This window comes from Macaca mulatta, chromosome 1 (genome assembly GCF_049350105.2).
Source record: "Macaca mulatta isolate MMU2019108-1 chromosome 1, T2T-MMU8v2.0, whole genome shotgun sequence".
Lineage (NCBI taxonomy): Eukaryota > Metazoa > Chordata > Mammalia > Primates > Cercopithecidae > Macaca > Macaca mulatta.
The window spans coordinates 188,714,111-188,730,228 of NC_133406.1; the positions used below are offsets into that span (position 1 = coordinate 188,714,111).

General features: G+C 43.7%; 1 protein-coding gene across 3 annotated transcripts in view; it reads left to right on the plus strand.

Annotated features, from left to right (window-relative positions):
- The window catches only part of RAB3B (RAB3B, member RAS oncogene family), an 83,722-nt gene that overhangs the window by 48,588 nt on the left and 19,016 nt on the right, over positions 1-16,118 (plus strand). For all 3 annotated transcript variants that reach the window (XR_013413914.1, XR_013413916.1, NM_001266792.2), the window contains 2 exon segments: positions 5,780-5,898; positions 8,793-8,917. Coding sequence is in view for 1 of the 3 variants with exons in the window: in NM_001266792.2 (NP_001253721.1) it covers positions 5,780-5,898; positions 8,793-8,917 (244 nt within the window). In the remaining 2 variants the exon portion in view is untranslated.

Genomic DNA, 16,118 nt, shown 5'->3' on the forward strand with positions numbered 1-16,118 from the left:
ATGAAAAGACTTGAAATATTGTTAGAAATACCAAAATGTGACACAGACATGAAGTGAGCACATACTGTTGGAAAAATAGCTCTGATAGACCTGCTTGAGATAGGGTCACCGCAAACATTCAATTTGTAAAAAATGCAATATCTGCAAAGTGTAATAAGTTGAAGTGCAATAAAATGAAGTATTGTTATTATTCCCACTTCATAGATAAAGAAACTAAGGCTCCAATAGGTAAGTTGCCCAAAGAGACGATTACACAAAAGCATGAATATCAGGAGACATTTTAGAAGCCATTTTAGAGGCTGTGTACTATAGTCACATAGTGAGTAAGTGGTAGAATCAGGATTCACACCCAGAAGCCTAACTCCGAAGATCATGGTCTTAACCTCAAGACTATATGGCCTTTTTGTTTAACAAACAGTGGTTGAATTGCTACTGTGTGCACAGCCCTGTGCTACATACTGGTAGTACAGAGATAAAACTGACTCCATGTCCAAACTCATTGATGGGGTATATACCAGAATTTCTAATTAGTTGGGATTCAGTTGAGTGACAAGACTTCTTTTGGAGAGCTTGGGCACGGGGCTAGGCTTCAGGCAGAGATGGAACACTAGACATTCTCACAGAATAACAGGGCATAGTGTAGGTAGACTGAGGAGAGTTGAGGCCTGATGGCAGTGCAGGCACTCAGAAATCCTGCCTGGGCCTCTAGACCAGGAAGAGTGGCTTAATTCCAAATCCTGCAGGACAGGATTTAGGGACTGAACCTACAGATCAGTGGGCAGTCTCTTTTTTGGAGTTGGCTCTGAGGAGCTCAGGAAGCAGAGGCAAGGGCATGGGAGGAGTGGATCAAATACTGCTTTGATGTTTCTTTTATTTATTTATTTATTTATTTATTTATTTTTTTTTTAAGACGGAGTCTCGCTCTGTCGCTCGGGCTGGAGTGCAGTGGCCGGACCTCAGCTCACTGCAAGCTCCGCCTCCCGGGTTCCCGCCATTCTCCTGCCTCAGCCTCCCGAGTAGCTGGGACCACAGGCGCCCGCCACCTCGCCCGGCTAGGTTTTTTTTTTTGTATTTTTAGTAGAGACGGGGTTTCACCGTATTAGCCAGGATGGTCTCGATCTCCTGACCTCGTGATCCGCCCGTCTCAGCCTCCCAAAGTGCTGGGATTACAGGCTTGAGCCACCGCGCCCGGCCTTTGATGTTTCTTAATTACAAACACACAGAGCTTTGATGTGGATATGGCAGATATCTCTCAATAATGTCTAAGATTTCCAGTGTTAAATGTTCACTCACTCATTTATTCATTCACTCACTTATCCATTCATCTATTCATTTATCCTCCCACTCACTCATGAGCTGGAGAAAATATCTTCCAGAACTCATAGGGAGAACTGCTGTATGTGTTCAGAAGGAATACTTTATAAGCTGAGTCAGATGGAGAGTAAGATGCTCAAAGACCTTGCTCAGTGAAAAGGAGATGGTGATTTGTATGCTCTCCAAGGAGGGTGAGTATGTTAGATGCAGGTTTTGTTTTATGGAGTAAGGTTATGCCAGTCTGGGCCAGAGCTGAATTGCTGAGGACATGGAGAAGCCAAGACCTGACAGAAACAACTGCTATCTTTGTTTTTCTTCTCTTCATCTAATCTATCACCATTCCCTGTAATTTTACCTCTTAAATACCTCAATGAATCTGTTCTTACTCTATGCCTGTTGTTACCATTCTAGCTCAAATTCTTATTTAGTCTGACCTGTACTACTGCAAAGATCTTCTAACCAGCCTTCCTGCCTCCTATCTTTTCTCCTTCCAGTCCATCCTCTACACCATTGTTAGAGTGATCTTTCTAAATCTCAGATCTAATTATGTTAATCCCTTGGCTCAAAATCTTTGATCTTAAAAGATAAAGTCCATACCCCATAGCATAGTATTCAGACCTCTTTCTAGCTTCATCACCTACCTATGTCCCATCTCCCACCATTCCTTAAGTTCTTCAGGAGTACTCACTGTCAAAAACTCTCCCATCTGCCAAAATACCACTCCTTTACTTTTCTGCTTGGAAAACTCTTCTTTAGAAAAGTTGTTCTCCTTATATTGCCAAATAAGCACATTTTCATGTGATGCTCCTGGGCTTGGTACAGATTCCACCCATGGGGATCATTATGCCTTCTACCATATAGTCCCAGTTTTCCTCCTGAGCATATGATAGTATGGCACTTCCTTACCCCTTGAAAGTTGGGTGTGGGTTTATGACTTTCTTTGGCCAATGAAATAGGAAAAGTGCAAGTTTTTAGAGCCAATACATGACTCACATACTTTCTTCCCCTCTGGTAGTTGCTCTGTCAGTCTTTATCCTAGAATAAAGATGACTAAAAGCAGAGCACCCAGCCAATCCTTAATGGATATGTAATAATAATAAAAAATAAAACCTTGTTGTTTAAGCTACTGAGATTTGAGATTGCTTATTCCTGAAGAACCCAGCCTATCCTAACGGATATATTATCTCCTCTTTGACATCTTCCATGACTACCCCAAACCACCATGTTTCTACTTTACCTGAACTTGTGTGACTCATTTTTTTGTCTTTTGAGACAGTCTCGCTCTTTCACCCAGGCTGGAGTGCCGTGATGTCATCTCAGCTCCCTGCAACATCTGCCTCCCGGGTTCAAGTGATTCTCCTGCCTCAGCCTCCCAGGTAGCTGGGATTACAGGTGCACACCACTAAGGCTGGCTAACTTTTGTATTTTTAATAGAGATGGGATTTCACCATGTTGGCCAGGCTGGCCTCAAACTCCTGACCTCAAGTGATCTACCTACCTTGGCCTCCCAGAGTGCTGGGATTACAGGCGTGAGCCACCATGCCTGGCTAACTCATTTTTTTAAATATCTGGTGCTGATGACATATTACCTCATATTGCTAATTATCAATTTGCTGTTATATCTTAGCTACCTTCACAACTCTATTGAGGCTTCCTGAGGGTAGGTGTGGTGGTTGTTCCATGTTATTATCACACTAAGTATAGTTCATGGCTAAGGCAATATTTTGTAATGGGTGCAGGAGAGAGACAGATTAGTTCTGAATGAATCTTAGTTTCCTCACCTGTAAGATGAGAGTAACAGCATATATTCTCCAGGGTTTTCCAACATTTGTGTATAACAGGTGCAACCTATATAAAAATAATGGCATACTGAAATTATTTTTCTCATTATTTATTTTTATTATAACTATAGATGGCATTCAGTAGATGCTTGTGAATAAAGCAATCTTTCATTGATGGAGGTGTGGTGGTACCTGCATTAGACATGGAATCAGAAGTCCTGGATTTGGCTGGGCACGGTGGCTCATGCCTGTAATCCCAGCACTTTGGGAGATTGAGGCAGGAGGATCACTTGAGTTTAGGTGTTCCAGACCAGCCTGGACTACATAGTGAGACCTTGTCTCTACAAAAGTAAAAAAAATTAGCCAGGCAGGGTGGCACGTGCATTGTGGTCCTAGCTACTTGAGAGGCCGAGGTGGGAGGATCACTTGAGCTTGGGAATTTGACGCTGCAGTGAGCAGTGATCATGCACTCAGGACTGGATGACAGAGTGACACCCTGTCTCAAAACAAAAAACACTGGGTACAGTGGCAAGCGCCTGTAGTCCTAGCTATTCGGCAGGCTGAGGTGGGAGGATCACTTGAGCCTAGGAGTTCAAGGCTGTGGTGAGCTGTGATGATTGCACCACTGCTCTCTAGCCTGAGTGACAGAGTGAGACCCTGTCTCTTTAAAAAAAAAAAAAAAAAAAAAGTCCCAGATTTAAGGCCTAGCTTTTTGTCACTAGCTTTGTGACCTTGACCTTGGGAAAGTCACTTGCCCTTTCTGCATTTTTTGCATTCTCAACTATAAAATGTAAATAATAATGACACCTACCTCACTGGAATCTCATAGAATTTAAATGAGATAATATATGAGGACATGTTTTATACATGCTTAAGCATCGCACATTGTAAAACTGTAATGATACAGAGAAGATTGGCTGGTCCCTCACATGAGGACTGTGTGGAAAATTTGGAGGCATCCCAGTTTGCTGTTGGTCTTGTCTTTGTTGCTTGCTTATGTGTTTGTCTTTCCAACTAGACTATGAACTACTTATGATTAAGAAGTGTCTTCAAGTTAGTTTTTGAAAAACTGTTTATTTCTTCTTATATAAGAGTAATACGTGCTCATCGTAGAGATAATAAAAATACATGAAGAAGTCTGGGCACAGTGGTTCACACCTGTAATCCTAGCACTTTGGGAGGCTGAGGTGGGTGGATTGCTTGAGCTCCAGAGTTTGAGACCAGCCTGGGCAACATGGTAAAATGTCGTCTGTACTAAAAATACAAAAAATAGCCGGGTATGGTGGTGTGCTACTCAGGAGGCTGAGGTGGGAGGATCGCTTGAGCCCAGGGGTTGGAGGTTGCAGTGAGCCAAGATTGCTCCACTGCATTCCAGCCTGGGTCACAGAGTGAGACCTTGTCTCAAAAAAAAAAAAAAAAAAAATTACATGAAGAAAATTAAAATCTCAGTAATTCTTGTCTCTTATTCAAAGATAGTCTCTATTAACCTTTTGATGTGTTTCTTCTATTTTTTTCTGTGCACATATAGTTACAAAACTAATAGATCACACATACAAGTATTGTCTCATATCATTAAATATTCTTACATACATGAACTTACATAAAAATTCTTACATTTTAATCATTCTCCTGTTGTTGAATATATAAGTTGATGATATGTTTTCACTGTTAGATAAAGTTGTAACAAATGTGTTTTTGTGCATACGTATTTGTCTGATTTTCTATTTTTATAGGGAAATTTTTTCTAATTTTGTAGGAAAAATTCCCAGAAGGAATATTTATGGGTCAAAGAGTATGCACATTTTTAATGCTCTTAAGACTTCCCAGTTGATTCCCAGAAAGGCTAAACCAAGTTCCACTCCCACAAGCAAGATGTGAAGTTATATATTTCACTGCATGCTTATCAATAATGGGAATTATTAAAAATAAGGGGCTGGGCACAGTGGCACAAAACCTTAGTCCTAGCTATTTGGAGACTGAGGTGAGGGGATTGCTTGAGCCCAGAAATTCAAAATTGCAGTGAGCTATGATTGTGCCAGGGCACTCAGCCTGGGCAACAGAATAAGGCTTTTTCTTAAAAAAAAAAAAAAAGAAACAAAAATAAGGTTAAAACTTTTTATGTAATAATTACCCACTCAACGTTTCTTCTGTGACTTACTTGTTCATGCCTCTTGTCCACTTTTCCATTAGGATTTTAATTATTCTTATTGAATTCTATGAGATTTTAAAAATCATTTTATTCTAGTCAACAAGCACAATACAAGACACATAATAGATGCTCCTTAAATATGCCTTGGGTTGGTCATGGTGGTTCACCCCTGTAATCCCAGCACTTTGGGAGGCCAAGGCAGGTGGATCACCTGAGGTTGGGAGTTCGAGACCTGCCTGACCAACATGGAGAAACCCCGTCTCTACTAAAAATACAAAATTAGCTGGTCATGGTGGTGCATGGCTGTAATCCCAGGTACTCAGGAGGCTGAGGCAGGAGAATCGCTTGAACCTAGGAGGCAGAGGTTGCAGTGAGCTGAGATCACACCATTGTACTCCAGCCTGGGCAACAAGAGCGAAACTCTGTCTCAAAAAAAAAAAAAAAATGCCTTGGGTTATTAGTTAATTGTCTTGGGGACTTTTTAGGAACCAAAGCAGACTTTCTAAGAGATTGCTTCTTTTCTTTTCCTGCCCAGGACACAGCTGGGCAGGAGCGGTACCGGACCATCACGACAGCCTATTACCGTGGGGCCATGGGCTTCATTCTGATGTATGACATCACCAATGAAGAGTCCTTCAATGCTGTCCAAGACTGGTATGAGACTCATATTCATTCATTAATTTAGCAAACTGTTCATTAAAACCTAACATGTGCTAGGTCCTGTATTGCGTGCTAGGGAAGCCCCGATGACCCAGATGAATCAGACATGGTTCCTGGCCTCAGGAGTTCACAGATGAGAGGGGAAGATAGATCCATAAGCAGGAATGAAAATATCATGTGATAGGCTGGGTGCAGTGGCTCACGCCTGTAATCCCAGCACTTTGGGAGGCCGAGGTGGCCAGAGCACCTGAGGTCAGGAGTTCGAGACAAGCCTGGCCAACATGGTGAAACCCCGTCTCTACTAAAAATACAAAAATTAGCCAGGTGTGGTGGCACGTGCCTGTAATCCCAGCTACTCAGGAGGCTAAGGTAGGGGAAATGCTTGAACCTGGGAGGCAGAGGTTGCAGTGAGCCAAGATCACACCACTGCACTCCAGCCTGGGCAACAGAATGAGACTCTGTCTAAAAAGAAAAAAGAAAAGAAAATCAGTGATGAAGCCAGTCATCAGAGCTGTGGGAACCCAGCAGAGGGCTCTCTGACCCAGTTTAGGGAGTCAGAGAAGGTGCCCTGAAGTTGCTGACACATATGCTGCATTTTGTAAGATGAACAGGAGTTAGCTCGAGGGACAAATGAATAAGGATGTTCCAGAAAACGAGTACAGATGTGCAAAGGTGAGAAGATAGGTGTGAGTGTTGAAGGGCACAGGTCACGAAGGGTTTTGTGTGCTGCTATAAGGAGTTTGGATTCTGTCCCATAGATGATGACATATGAATTAGAAACCAACACGTTCAGATTTGTGTTTCAGGAAGATTACTGTAGCTCTAGTGGAGAGTGAATCCACATAGCACTTCTCTATAAAGTTTATCCCTGAGCTGAGCCGGGTGTCCAGGAGCACATACAGTCCAAGTTCATCAAGGCTCAATATACAATGGAAATTAGTACAGCACCCCACAGTTGCAACCTCTGAGCAACTTATAGCTTTCCTCCGGGGGCACGATTCCCAGGAGAAGGGAGCCTGAGGGGAAGGACACGTGAGAGGGAGGGCCAGGACCCAGTGTCCCTGCTCAGATGAGGATGGGGGAAGATGGGACATCTGTGCAGTGGCTGTCCTTCAGAATCAGAGAGGCCGAGCAGGCCAGGCACACAGCAGCAGGGCAGGCCAGTGCTGGGCTCATCTCCTGCTCCCTTTTGCCCAATAGTGACCCTTTCAGGATTTCGCTTCTCCCAGGGAGCAGTTGTCATAATTGTGTGAAGCTGTGCTGGCTTCACATACACAGCTTGAGCTGAGAGTGACCTTGTGGGCTGCCTGCTACACTCCCCTGTTCTGTCCAGCAGTTCAGGGTGTCATCAGCATGTCTGTCATTCCTGGAGGTCTGTGTTCTTTTCTGCCTCTTGGTTATCCTCTTCTTCCTCATTTCTGCCCCTTCCTTTTTAATAACTCTTTCTTCCCTCTATCTTGGGTTTTTCTCCTCTCCTTCCTCTGTTCTCTTCCCCTTTCCTTTACTCTCTCCACTCATCATTTTCTTCCCTTCCTCCCCTCTCCCTGCTCCTCTTCTTCTCTCTCATCACATCTCCCCTGAAGTGTCTCCACACTGCCCATTTCCCTGTTGGCCTTGACCCCCTTCCCTTCCTCCCTCAGTCTCTGTTCATTCTGCCTCAGGAACACAGTAACTTTAACACCTGGTGATGATTCCTCCAAGAATAACCTGAGTTTGTTGCTAATCTGGGAGCTGAGAGGAAATGGGGTGGGAGGAGGGAGGAAGATGAAAGAAAGAGTAGCGCCAGGCGTGGTGGCTCACGCCTGTAATCCCAGCACTTTGGGAGGCTGAGGCAGGCAGATCACAAGGTCAGGAGATGGAGACCATCCTGACTAACATGGTGAAACCCCGTCTCTACTAAAATACAAAAAAGTAGCTGGGCGTGGTGGTGGGCGCCTGTAGTCCCAGCTGCTCGGGAGGCTGAGGCAGGGGAGTGGCGTGAACCCAGGAGGCGGAGCTTGCAGTGAGCCGAGATCACACCACTGCACTCCAGCCTGGGTGACAGAGCGAGACTCCGTCTCAAGAAAAAAAAAAAGAGTAGCATGGGAGATAAGGAGAGCTGGACCAAGTTACCTGTCTTGAGTCTGAAGACTGAGTGTCTATCTCTCCCAAGCCCCGGCATTTGAGTTTTGTCTGTGGGTAACTTGGTCTCAGCCTCACCCCTACCTGCCATCCAAGCCCCAGTGCCCAGAATGGGGCCTGGTTTCTTGTGGGCCCACAAGAAGTGGTGGTTGAGTGAATTCCATCCTTTGGGGGAATGGCTTCTCACCATAAGTGAGAAGGTTGGTAGTAAGATCAGCTTTAAGAACAGGGTCAGTAATAGGTTCAGGTTGCAGTTAGGGTTGAGTTGGATTGTCAATGTCAGGGTAGAGTCAGATTCAAGATCTGCTTCAGGACTAACCATTCACTGGCTCGTTCATTTATCAAACATTCACTGACACCTTCTCTACTCTGTGTTCTGTGCTGGGTATTGGCATCCCAAAGATGAATAAGCCGGTCCTTGCCCTCAGGGAGAGATAGAAATTCAGCCAAATATAATAGGTGCCATGGTAAATGTGCAGGAGACCAAAAGAGAAAGTAATCACTTCTAACTGATGGGGTCTTTGGGGAATGTTAGGCTCATCTCCACAAAAAGATGTCTCCATCTTTTTGGCTCTAGCCTCTTTCTCTTCTTGTATGGACACATTTATGAGGACTCTAGCCTCATTGACATAATTACATCCCAAAGACTCCACATCCAAATACCATTACATTGGGGATTAGGCTTCAACATATAAATCTGGAGGTAGGGACACAGACATTCAGTCTAGAGGAATATGATTAACATATCTCTTTCTATCTCATTTTAGGGCTACTCAGATCAAGACCTACTCCTGGGACAATGCACAAGTTATTCTGGTGGGGAACAAGTGTGACATGGAGGAAGAGAGGGTTGTTCCCACTGAGAAGGGCCGGCTCCTCGCAGAGCAGCTTGGTATGTACATGACACGTGTGTGCACGTGCGCAGGTGTACACATGCTCATGAGAGTGGGGTAAACAGGGCACGAGTGTGTTTGTATTTATGACATTAGTGTTGTGGTTGTGAATTATGTACCTATGTGATCTGTGCGTGTTGTTTTATATTTGTATGATGTACATATGGGCTTTGTGCTGTGAGTTTTAGATAATTCATCATTTTTGATATGTATATATTTTGTTATATGGAATATGTAAATACATTTTAAATTTATAAACTCTTTTTTTTACCAGTTCCTTCCACAAAGGACTTGAGATGTCTTATAAAAATTGTCACAGTACAATAAAAATAAATAAGTGAGAAAATTGGAGCAAAGGGAAAGCAAGGGTGAGGGAAAAATAAGAGGAAGCTAGGGTAAGTATTAAGTTCTTGGACACCTGCAAGAGTTGGGCCAAAATGTTGCCTTTGAGCTTCCTGGCAACCATTGCCAAGAGGAAAACATAACCAGTTATATGGTTTAGAGTGTCCTAGTATAAAAACAAACCCGTTATTCCAGAGAAGCGCTCCTCTTCATCATCAACTGTAGAGCAGACTCTGTATGCTGAATGTGACCATGTCCTGAATATCAAACATCCTTCCAGCACTGAGTATTTATATGCTGTTCTTACAGTTTATTTCAATGCAAACTCATGCTTCTCACCAAAACACAATTCACAACAAAAGGAACTGTATGAAGGAACAAAATTATGTGGTTTGGGTATGTAGCTCATCAATGTCCTGACTTTTTCCAAGGTTAAAATATTTTGATCCTTGTGCTCCTTTGAGGCCTAGGTGCCCAGACCTGTCTCAGTGGCCCCAAAGCGGAACTCTACCTACCTTTGCTTTTATTTTATGTATTGGGGTCCGGGGTAAGGTTGCCTTACAAAAAGAGTTCCATGCCTGTAGGTTTGAAAGTTTGAAATCTCCCTCTAGAATAGATGTACTGCTTAGCTTTTAGCCAGTCTCCCTAAGTATATCTCACATCCTAAGTGTTGTAAGTATTGAGGAGTGGAGAGTTTAAAGTCTCTGATAGTTTCTGAAGAACAGATATGTGGGCTTATAGATGGGTAATCTGTATAAAATACAAGTGTGAATTGTGTGTTTTATATATTTGTATTATGTGTATTATGAGTATGTGTGTATGTGTGTGTCGTATACTTTATTCTCCCCAAGGTGGCCTGTAAACTGTAGCAAACTATAAGTGCTTAATAAACAGGGAGGTTGGGTCATCTTGGGCCTTGCTGTTTCTACACTATTGCAGAGGTTCTCGGAGTCCAGAAAGTGCCTCCATGTGGTCCATAGAACAATAAGCAAGTGATGAAGCCCACACCTCGAGAACTTCAGACAGTCCCTTTAGGCTTTCAACCTGCAGCCTCCCTGGAGGCTCCCAGCACTCTCCCTGGACTGACTATATTTCATCTGCTTGGAATGCTCTCTTCTACTCCCCATCTTCTACCCTCATCCAGCTGCTGAGCCCCCACTCAGCTTTCAAAACAGCTCGCACTTCACATCTTCTATGAAACCTTTCCTAGCCCCCAGCCAGAGCTCTTTATTTGTTCCCTCACTTAATGCACCCCACACATAGAAGAGTCACAGTACCCATCATACTTGGATGCACTCATTTACTTGTCTGTCTCCTGAAAGCTCCTTGCAGACAGGAAATGAATCTTGTTTGTCTTTGTGCCTACTGTGCCTAGCATACGGCCAGACACGGAGGATGCAAAAATATGTTTTGAGTAAGTTTATGATGTTAAGTATTTGGGTTCATTATTTTATTGTCCAGTGAAGACTTCCTGTGTGCCTACTCTGTTCTAGGCCCTGAGCTGTGAAATAGGCAACATTCCCTGGTCTGAAGAAGCTCGATCCAGTGAGAGAGCCCACAGTAACAGTCATAGTCCAAGTGGTCAGGGCTGTGACAGAGGGATGTTGGGGGAGCATAGAGGAGGAACCTGATTCTCCTGGGGTCAGAGAACATGATGCCCAAGCGGAGTCTTGAAGATAAGTAGGACCAGTCAAGTGAAGAGGAGAGTTAAGGGTGTTCCAGGCAGGGGCATAACCCTGGCAGAGGCAAGGAACAGCCTTGTGGCATCAGGGAACCATAAATCACTGGATGGTGTGAGTCTGGAGTATTGTTACCCAAAGAGGGGACTTGTGCCACTGGAATTGTGCAGGATGATTTTCTGTATTTATTTTCTAATACATATTTGGATATGTATTAGAAAAAAATATACCAGCTTGCCAAGCCCTTCTCACTAAGATTTTTTTTTTTTTTTGAGATGGAGTTTCACTCTTGTCGCCCAGGTTGGAGTGCAGTGGGGCGATCTCAGCTCACTGCAATCTCTGCCTCCAGGGTTCAAGCGATTCTCCTGCCTCAGCCTCCTGAGTAGCTGGGATTACAGGCACTCACCACCATGCCTGGCTAATTTTTTGTATTTTCAGTAGAGACAGGGTTTCATCATGTTGGCCAGGCTGGTCTCAGACTCCTGACTCCAGATGATCCACCCACCTGGGCCTCCTAAAGTGCTGGGATTATAGGCATGAGCTACCACACATGGCCATTCTAAGATTTTTTTAAAGGTGAATTGATTAAACACTTATTAGGTGCTTACCTTGTGTCAGGCACTATTTATTCTAAGTGTTTTAAAGTATTACGCATCTAATTTAATCCCCCTAAAACCCTCCAAGATATGTTCTTTCCTTTTCTCCACATTTTGTGTGTGTGTGTGTGTGTGTGTGTATGTGTGTGTGTTTAACAGATGAGAAAAGTGAGGCACAGAGAAGTTGTGTAACTTGCCAAAGTCACACAGCTAGTAAGAGCGTAGAACCAGTATTTCAACCCACACGGTAGTCTGGCTCCCAGAGCCTGTGCTCCTAACCAGTTAACTTCACTATACAGCAAATGTCGTAATCATAGCTAATATATATTTAACAAGGCACTATGTGAAATGTTTAGCATTAATTATCTCATTTAAGTCTCTTTATAAACCAAGGTAGGTACATAGAGCATGTCCAAAAATGAGGTTCAGAGAGGTTAAATAACTTGCTCAAGCTTATACCATTAGCAAGTAGTGGAGTCGTATAAATCTATCAAATGTATTTAGGAACACGGATAGAACACATGAAATTAAATCTTAGTGCAGTGTTTTTAGGAAGGTACTTGAAGAAGACCTTAATTAATTGGTTAGGTTTGGGCAGGTCGAGGTAACCCATCTCTGCCCAACTCAACTCCCTGAGCTTTCTGCTATTGATCACCAGAACTTGCCTATTTACATGTTTATCTCTCCTCCTAGGCTTCTACTGCATGGATTGTGTCTGATTTGTTTCATTATCCTAAGGACCCAGCATAGGGTAGATATTCATTAATACATTTTACTTATTCAGTGAAAAACATTTATTGAGCACGCTGAGCCAAGTGCTGCCCTGGCACTTAGGATATAATGAATGATGAACAAACAGCTGCAATCCTTACTGTCATGGAACTAATGGGGAAAGAGACATTAAACAAATACTTATAAAAATATTAATTAAAAATTGTGTAAATAAATGGGTAAACTATATGGTATGTGAATTATGGCTCAATACAGTTGTTAAAATTATGATATGTTCTACTTGAGTTAGGACTCTTGTTATTGCAAGTGATAAAATCACAAATCAAACTAGCTTTAATAAAAAAAAATAGAATTGGCTGGGCACAGTGGCTCATGCCTGTAATCCCAGCACTTTGGGAGGCTGAGGTGGGCGGATCACTTGAGGTCAGCCTGGTTTGAAACCAGTCTGGTCAGCACAGTGAAACCCCGTCTCTACTAAAAATACAAAAATTAGCTGAGCATGTAGTCCCAGCTACTCGGGAGGCTGAAGCAGGAGAATTGCTTGAACCCAGGAGGTGGAAGTTACAGTGAACTGAGATCACCCCACTGCACTCCAGCCTGGGTGACAGAGCAAGACTCCATCTCGAAAAAGGAAAAAAAAAAGAGAGAATGTATGAGCTCCTGTAACTGGGAAGTCCATGAGACCCAGGGTTCAATTGCACTCTCCATTTCTCAGCTTTACTTATCCCCTCAGCCTCTTTCTATAGCCAGACTCTCTGCATGGGGAGTTAGAGGGATGATGGCAGATTCATGGCTTCCCAATTCCTGCGAAAAGAGACCTTCTCTCTCCCAACCACTATGTATCAATAGCAGGGAATATTATGATTGGTCACCTGTGAGTCATGTGCCCATCTCAGTGGCTGCAGGAGGCAAGTATGGCAACATAGTCCTAATATAACTGTTTAAAATGGTGGTTTCCTAAAGGAGGGAATGAAGGGGACAGATAGAAGTTAACATAAGTCCACCACAAGTTCTATGAAAAAAGTGCAAGAGAGAAACCTAATTTTAGGCTGGAGAGTTAAGGTTTTCTGAGAAAGTAACACTTAAGGTGAGAACAAAAGGATGAGAAAAAGCTAGCCAGGCAAAGAGTAGAGTGTGGGGAGGGGCATGTTCCACATCAAGAATAGTCCCAATGTGGGTTAAAGTGTGAAATATTCATGAAATTGAAAGAAGGCCATGGCACAGGGACTAAATAATCAAGGGAGAGTAGCATGAGATGAGGATGGACAGATGGGCAGGGATCAGAAGGTACAGGATCTTGTAGACCATGTTAAGAATTTTGCCAGGATATAATCAGATCTGGGAACAGTGATGGGGGATACTCAGCCTCACCCAGTGCCTACCCCTCTGCTGTCTCAGGTATTAAGTCAGTTTCAGTGGTGTCTTTGCCAGTACAGTAATGCCATTCTCTGATTTATGGGATCCCTCCTCAGGATTCCCTTTCTTGTAGCTTTTCTCAGCTCACTCAGTCAAGACTATTGATACGGCTAATGATTCACATTTATTAAAGCTGTGAGGTCGGGCTTGGTGGCTCACACCTGTAATCCCAGCACTTTGGGAGGCTGAGGCGGGTGGATCACCTGAGGTCGAGAGTTCGAGACCAGCCTGACCAACATGGAGAAACCTCATCTCTACTAAAAATACAAAAGTTAGCCAGGTGTGGTGGTGGGTGCCTGTAATCCCAGCTACTTGAGGCTGAGGCAGGAGAATCGCTTGAACCCGGGAGGCGGAGGTTGCGGTGAGCAGATATTGCACCATTACACTCCAGCCTGGGTAACGAGCAAAACTCCGTTTAAAAAAAGAGAAAAGGCCGGGCGCGGTGGCTCAAGCCTGTAATCCCAGCACTTTGGGAGGCCGAGGCGGGTGGATCACGAGGTCAGGAGATCGAGACTATCCTGGCTAACATGGTGAAACCCCGTCTCTACTAAAAATACAAAAAATTAGCCGGGCGTGGTGGCGGGCGCCTGTAGTCTCAGCTACTTGGGAGGCTGAGGCGGGAGAATGGCGTGAACCCGGGAGGCGGAGCTTGCAGTGAGCCGAGATCACATGCCACTGCACTCCAGCCTGGGCGACAGAGCGAGACTCCGTCTCAAAAACAAAAAAAAATAAAATAAAATAAAAAAAGAGAAAAAAAATGCTGTATGTGGTTGGCCTTCCATATCCTCAAAGTTCTTGGGACTTGGTTGAGATCATATAGATGATGAGGCAGGTGGGTGTTTGGAGGAGTAGAGGAGTTTTAGGGACTTTTATTTCAGGAAGCATGACCTTTTAGGGTTCTGCCTCCATGTGCCCCTCGGAAAGGGGCTTCTTGTCCCTTTTCCTGGATCTGACTGGAGATCTGGCCAGAACCTAGGGAGGCTAGTAAAAGGGAAATGTGCTTCTGCCTACAAAGGAAGGAGAGACCATCCACAATATAGTTTTTTGTTTTGTTTTATTTTGTTTTGAGACAAGGTCTTGCTCTGTCATCCAGGCTGGAGTGCAGTGACACAATCTTGGCTCACTGCAACCTTCACCTACTGGACTCAAGCAATCTTCCTGCCTCAGCCTCCTGATCCCAAATAGCTGGGATTATAGGCATGCACCACCATGCCCAGCTAACTTTTGTGTTTTTGTTTGTTTGCTTGCTTTTTTGGTAGGGATGGGGTTTCACTGTGTTGCCCAGGCTGGTCTCAAACTCCTAGGCTCAAGTGATCTGCCAGCTTTGGTCTCCCAAAGTGCTGGGATTACAGGCATGAGCCACCATGCCCAGCCTAAAATGTAATTTTGAAACACACACATACCATCATAATGTAGTGGGAAAAGCATGCCCAGACTAGGAGTTAGGAGATTCAGAGTTTTATCCTGCTTCTGCTACTACTTTACAATGCGACTTTGAGCATTGCATTTGCTGTCTCTGGGTCTCAGTTTACCTATCTGTAAAACATGCAGTTTGGATTTGTTGCGTAGGAAGATCTGTTTGGCGCTATCTCACTTTGATTCTGTGATTTCAATTTACCCAACTCCCCATTCATCACTCAGACCCCGCAGACCCTCATACACTTCCTTGTTTATTTTAGGTGCTCAATAAATGTGTGTGCGTGTGTGTGTGTGTGTTTTCTAGATTGAGATCAACTATAGGAACCTTGCATCATTGAGTCTGGTTGCAGAGAAAGAAAGGCCTGGTTGGCAATGATGATAACTAACAGTGACTTAAAATTCACAATATGCTTTCACGAAAATCCTCTTGTGACCTTTGCTGTCACTCCTAGCATGGAAAGCTGCATTATGATACTATAGTAATACAGTATCTGTATTGCTGTATAGTACATAGTATATTATCATCAGTACAGTAAATCAGTGATTTTCTGGATGAAGAAGCTGAGTCCAGACCACTTGCATTTTCTTGCACACAATGAGCTGTGCCACACTTCTGTGTCTTTATTTTCCCACTCTAAGGTTATGTAACTTTTCTAAGCTATGTAAGTATTAGATGGCAGGCCCCGTACTCAAACTCAGACTTTGGACTCAAAATCCTAATGTTGTCACGTCATCCAATGGTGTTTTTCCAAAAGCCTGTCATAGTTTCTCTTCGCATTTCCACCCTCAGTCACAAAGCTGGTGAGATTGCTTTAGATTATGCTGCGGTAACACACAACCTGAGTCAGGAGCTTAGATAATAAGGGTTTCTTTCTCACTCATTCCATACCAACTACAAGTCAATTGCAACTCTGTTCCATGCATTTTCTTACTCTGGGGTCCGTTTGGGATGGCTCAACCACACAAAGCCTTTTAAAGCTTCTTTGGGACTTGGATCACATCACTTCTGTCCACAT